The sequence below is a fragment of the Pelophylax lessonae genome (genome assembly GCF_965119305.1).
Source record: "Pelophylax lessonae genome assembly, chromosome: 2".
NCBI classification, from domain to species: Eukaryota; Metazoa; Chordata; class Amphibia; order Anura; family Ranidae; genus Pelophylax; species Pelophylax lessonae.
The window spans coordinates 615548357-615554356 of NC_138769.1; the positions used below are offsets into that span (position 1 = coordinate 615548357).

Genomic DNA, 6000 nt, shown 5'->3' on the forward strand with positions numbered 1-6000 from the left:
TTATTTGTAAATTGTAACTTTGTTTCTCTCTCTCTTTCTCTCTGATCCCGGAGCTCCAACTGCCCAGCCTGTATATTTTTCTCATCTCATCTTCTTTTTTATTTAACATAGTTTTTTTTTTTTTTTTAGATTTAGCAGGAATTATGCGAGTTATGTTATATTTGTGTCTGATAATAGTCATTTTGTTGTAATTTTAGCTAAATATATCTTTAATATTTTCTTGAGGGGGCCCTGCCAGGTAGTCTGTACGGGGCCCCATGATTTCTAACAGCAGCCCTGCTTACAGTATATGTGAACCTAGCATTTTACTGGATGGTGTGCTTTGAATCCCACATATATACAGTATATGTTGCTTTAAAATGTGATAAACATGAAGAATTGCTTGTAAAAGAGGTATGATATTATTTTAATCCAGGTTGTTATACTGTATATTGTATTGAAAGTTCTTCTAAAACGAATTTTAAACAACATTATTTGTAGTGCATCTGATATCAAATAAATGTGTATGACGGTCGAAAAACACGAGTACGAAGTGGCAAAGGACAAATCATTGATAAAATCAGTGACCATGAAGGGGTGGAGGCTGGTGTCTCTAATAACAGCTGTACTGAACATTGTTCATACTTCATTTTCCAGCTGAGGAATGTGCCAGTGTAGCCGTGCCATGAATAGCAGAAATGGAGACCTGACACAAAGAACTCATGGGTAGCCAATGTGCTTTATAACATGGCTCACCAACAGAGCAATGTGCTAAGAATGGTAAACCAATCATTTACTGCTTTATAAATTTGCCCCTTTACCTCATACTTCATCTTTGCCTTCTTGAATACTTTACAACCTATTTGCAGAAAGTATAGGAAATAGACACAGACCTTGGCAATTATATATTTTCTCACCACGTGCAGCTCACCATGTGTAAAACTAAAAGATTTTCCTTTATAATAATCCTGTCATGCACTTGGGCAAATTCAATCTATGCATACAATAAAGATTACAGAGGTTTACCATCAGTGAATGCCCAAGCTGCCTGCACACATGGTGTACACAGTTTATGGTGCAGTGATCTTATACTGGCTGGGTATTCCGTGAGATTCATACCCACCATCAAACACTCCCCTGAAGAAGTAAACGTTGCTCGTGAAACGCGTAGAGAAAAATCCTAGGTCTACAAAAATGTCTTTTATTTTTAATATTATATTACATTTTATCTGATATAGATACAATTTAGAAATTATAAAAGATATTGTTTTCTTTTGTACTATGTATTAAATGTACCTGAAAAGTCCCATCAAAAAAGGGCTTGAGTTTCCATCGGTGAAAACTGAAAAGCGATCAGTACATCCAGAAATAAAAACAGCTGTAGTTGTATGCTTAACTCTTCCTATACAACTTGAGTTTGTTTCTGTCATATGCCATCTCCCAGACCACCCTAAAGGTCAGTAAAGCCGTTCATTAAATTAAAGAATCCATTTGGGAGGTTTGGAAGGTAGAAAAGGGGCAAGGTCACGCATGACATCTACAGGAAATTCAAGTTTTGTTTGTAGCTTTGGCTGCCTAAATGTCTAAATCCACTGACACAAGCTGTTCTGGATATAAGTCTAAAAAGTCTTAAAGCATATCTAAACCCCCCAAAAAATGCAATATAATGCAGCTTCTCAGTCCCCAGATGTGTTGGCTGCATTCGTTTTTTTTCTTTTTCTCCTTTATTTTAAACTGGTGATCCTGCCAGTGACACACTTCCTGCCCTCGGGTGACTACACTCACCATACTGTATGTAGATAGGGGATATGCTGTGACTACAAAGATCTCCTCCAACTTTATTACATGGAGGGAAATAGAATCCACAGAAGATACTGTATTTTCTGGCGTATAAGACTACTTTTGAACCTCAAAAAAATCCCCCAAAAATGGGGGGTCGTCTTATACGGCAAGTATAATATCTCCAAGGTAACCTAAGTATAAGTATTACTGGTAGATCATGTAATAGGGGGGTCGTCTTATACGCCCAGTTGTCTTATATGCCGGAAAATACGGTAGCTAGAAAAGCTGATAATCATTTTTGAAAATTTAGTTTAGGGCCAATTAAGGATTCTGGATTTCTATCAGGATTCAGAAAATATTTTTCTGTATAGAGAATGTACTAAGCCTGGAAAAGAAAACTACAGCTGTCACCCCATCTAAGGATTGCTAAGCTGCAATATGTACATTTTTTCTTGGATACACTTTGATACCATTCAGACTACCATTATAGTACATGATACAATTGGATTTGGAAGATACAGGTTTTATTAAAATTGAGTAAAGCTGTGCCGCAATCCACAGCAACCAATCAAAGTTATTGCCGAAATTTGCTCAAAGATAATTACAAACTGGTTGCTTTGAGTTACTGAAAAAACCTTGCAGGATCCTATTAGGTAAAGAAAATGTATTTTCATGGTTTAAGAACTATTAAGTTTGTGTTTACGAACTCTTAATGAGGTCCCTCATCAATTCAGTGATACCCAGATGCTCAGATATGATACTCTATCAATTGGGTTATCCAGAGACACATAACTATAGAAAACTGCCAGTTGTAGTGCCACTTACTGAAATCCTGAGCCTTGGGTGCTCTCAACTTCTGCTGTTCATAGATATTACATTTTAGATCAGCAGCTGCTGCGTATAATGCCAGATGTCAATGCACTGCATTAACCCCTGTAGATAAAAGCAGCATGTGGTGTCAATTCCCTTTTTTTCTCTTGCGCAAGTCATACAGTAGAAAGAAAATGTATCATCTAGACAAGCAAGTTTGCCATGACAATAGATGAGGATGTTAAAGTGTTATACAGAAGCAATAGTATCATCGCTACCAAGGCAATGCACAGAGCTCAGTCAGCTGGCTCAGCCTGGACACTTGTCAATACAATCCCACCAGTCTACACATCTCTGGTATTGAATATGTGTCATGTAGCATTAAGTGCACACAGCGAAAAGTGAGAGTCAATGATTCTCAACCAGTCTCTCTTGAGCCATCATTGAATAAGAACTTCTTTAAAAATATAATTTGTTAAATACGCTCCATCTAGCCATTCAGACACCTACATGACCCAAGAAGCTATACATAGACGCCAACATACTAGGTTTGTAAAGGACTGTCAGTGATAACCACAGAACAGTATACATAATCAAACAATGCACCATCCATTTACAACAATGTCACATTATTGCATTCTGCCATGTCAGATTATTATCTGCAGTGCCCAGGCACAAAACAGCACCAGGGTGCCCAATGCAAGGCAGAAGTCAGAAGTCAAAGAGATCTTTTCTTTGCAACACTGTTGAAGCCAGAAAGAAAAAAATACCCAAAATGTCACTGCTAATTAGCCAGCAATATCAACCTGATGAAGCCAAAGCATTTTTTGCACTGTCAGTCTAACATACTCTCTTTTTTCATAGATAGATAGATAGATAGATAGATAGATAGATAGATAGATAGATAGATAGATAGATAGATAGATAGATAGATAGATAGATAGATAGATAGATAGATAGATAGATAGATAGATAGATAGATAGATAGATGCATGCATGGATGGATAGATAAATAATGGATGGATGCATAGATCGATAGATAGATAGATAGATAGATAGATAGATAGATAGATAGATAGATAGATAGATAGATAGATAGATAGATAGATAGATCATGGATGCATGCATGGATGGATAGATAAATAATGGATGGATTCATAGATAGATAGATCGATAGATAGATCGATAGATAGATAGATAGATAGATAGATAGATAGATAGATAGATAGATAGATAGATAGATAGATAGATAGATAGATAGATTGATGAATGGATAGATAGATAGATAGATAGATAGATAGATAGATAGATAGATAGATAGATAGATAGATAGATAGATAGATAGATAGATAGATAGATAGATAGATAGATAGATAGATAGATGGATAGGTTGATGGATGGATTGATTGATAGATAGATAGATAATGGATAGATTGATTGATGAATGTATATAATGATAGATAGATAGATAGATAGATAGATAGATAGATAGATAGATAGATAGATAGATAGATAGATAGATAGATAGATAATGGATAGATTGATTGATGAATGTATATAATGTTAGATAGATAGATAGATAGATAGATAGATAGATAGATAGATAGATAGATAGATAGATATATAGATAGATAGATCATGGATAGATAGACTATCATCAAACACACTTTTAGACATACCTACAAAAGCAAAGTCTATTGCCATGCCTAGACATATGTAAGATTTCTAGGTGTCAGGTGGCAAGGTACATAATGGTTCTGCACAGATATAGTGCCACATGAAGCCATCCTCTGTGCCAATCAGATTGTGGATGTTGAAATTAAAGCAGAGTAAGGTTTCTATCTATTCTATGCCATCAGTGAAAACAACTTCATCCTGACAACCACAGGCAGACAGCTAGTATATAAAGCCTGTGGTCCCCTCAACTGAGGCAGAACTACAAGTCTTCCTATGGTAGATCATACTGGAGACTGCAATAATCATCAGCAGGGGCACCATATTATGCCATCCTCTGGATCACCCCCTGGTTCTGAAATACATTGTGCAAATGCAGCATCAATGTATGTCTGGCTTCAATAGCAGGTGAAATGCTGTCATCTCACTGATCTCAACAAGAATTTAAAAAAAAAAAAAACATTACATCTCCCAAAAAGACATTTATGCCATGTCTTGTAGATGTAGAACACTGGTGTGCCCCAGGATGCCAACCTGTAAACCACGGGCTGAATTGTGCAGATACATCAGCATTTATGCTTGGCATGACAGCTGGCATAAGCAGCCCGACTAGCAGGATCATGCCAAGATTGTCATCCTGCAGCAGTGACCTAAGCCTACCCTGGCATTAATGGCAGCACAGTAGAGTAGAGTAGAGGTACCTTTCTGCTTTCTGCGATCCCGGATAATTTTGGCTCCCCTGTCAAGGATGAAGATCGAGCCTGCTGTCCTACATTGTCCTGTTGCGGTGACATCGCTTCCATTAAGATGTTTCCATATAATTCCACAGAGGATCAGTCATGGTGGGCAGGGTGGCAGCAGGGGATGGGTAGAGCGGACACAGCATACAGGCATCCCCGGCTCTGTACTGAGCTCCGGCTGGAGAGAGATGACAGTCTATAGAGCGCGGACCGCCCCACTCTTCCTCCTCCTCTCCGCATCACAGCTCGGTCTGCACTGGGCTCAGCGCTACTAATCCCACATCATTACATCACTGCACACAGCAATCATCACCGCACCTCCGATACATGGCAAAGGCATTTACACCTTCTTTTACAATGCTTCCTGACAGCTTCACTGCTCATTTACCTAACTCATTTCTGTATGGCTAATTAGCGGCTGAGATTTACCTGTACTTTTAGCCTTGTATGCTGTGCTTCTAGACTTGTCTGATATGCTTCTAGACTTGTCTGATATGCTTCTAGACTTGTATGCTGTGTTCTAGACTAGTATGCTGCAGGCCTGGTGCTCAAAATTTTTTTTGGGGGGGGGGGGGGGGGGCGCAAAAGGAAAAATGTAATAGGTATTGCTTCGCGGCAAAAAACGCGGTAATAAATTGCGTGACTTTGAGGTCATGGTACAGGCGTGGCAGGCATGGCACAGATGATGGTATAGGCATGTCACAGGTGATGGTATAGGCATGTCACAGGTGATGGTACAGGCATGTCACAGGTCATGGTACAGGCATGTCACAGGTCGTGGTAAGGGCATGGCACAGGTCATGGTAAGGGCATGGCACAGTGATAGTACAGGCATGTCACAGGTGATGGTATAGGCGTGTCACAGGTGATGGTATAGGCATGTCACAGGTCATGGTAAGGGCATGCCACAGGTCATGGTACAGGCATGTCACAGGTCATGACTAAGGTCATGGCACAGGTCATGTCACAGTCATGTCACAGGTCATGTCACAGGCATGTCACAGGTCATGGTACA

At 39.0% G+C, this 6000-nt stretch overlaps 1 protein-coding gene across 1 annotated transcript in view; it reads right to left on the bottom strand.

Annotated features, from left to right (window-relative positions):
* ARHGAP20 (Rho GTPase activating protein 20) overlaps positions 1-5188 on the bottom strand; it is a 211706-nt gene extending 206518 nt beyond the window's left edge. The window contains exon 1 of the mRNA XM_082244937.1: positions 4947-5188. Within this exon, the coding sequence (XP_082101063.1) occupies positions 4947-5048 (102 nt within the window). The 5' untranslated portion in view covers positions 5049-5188. The remainder of the gene's footprint in view (positions 1-4946) is intronic.
* Positions 5189-6000: the final 812 nt, after the last annotated feature.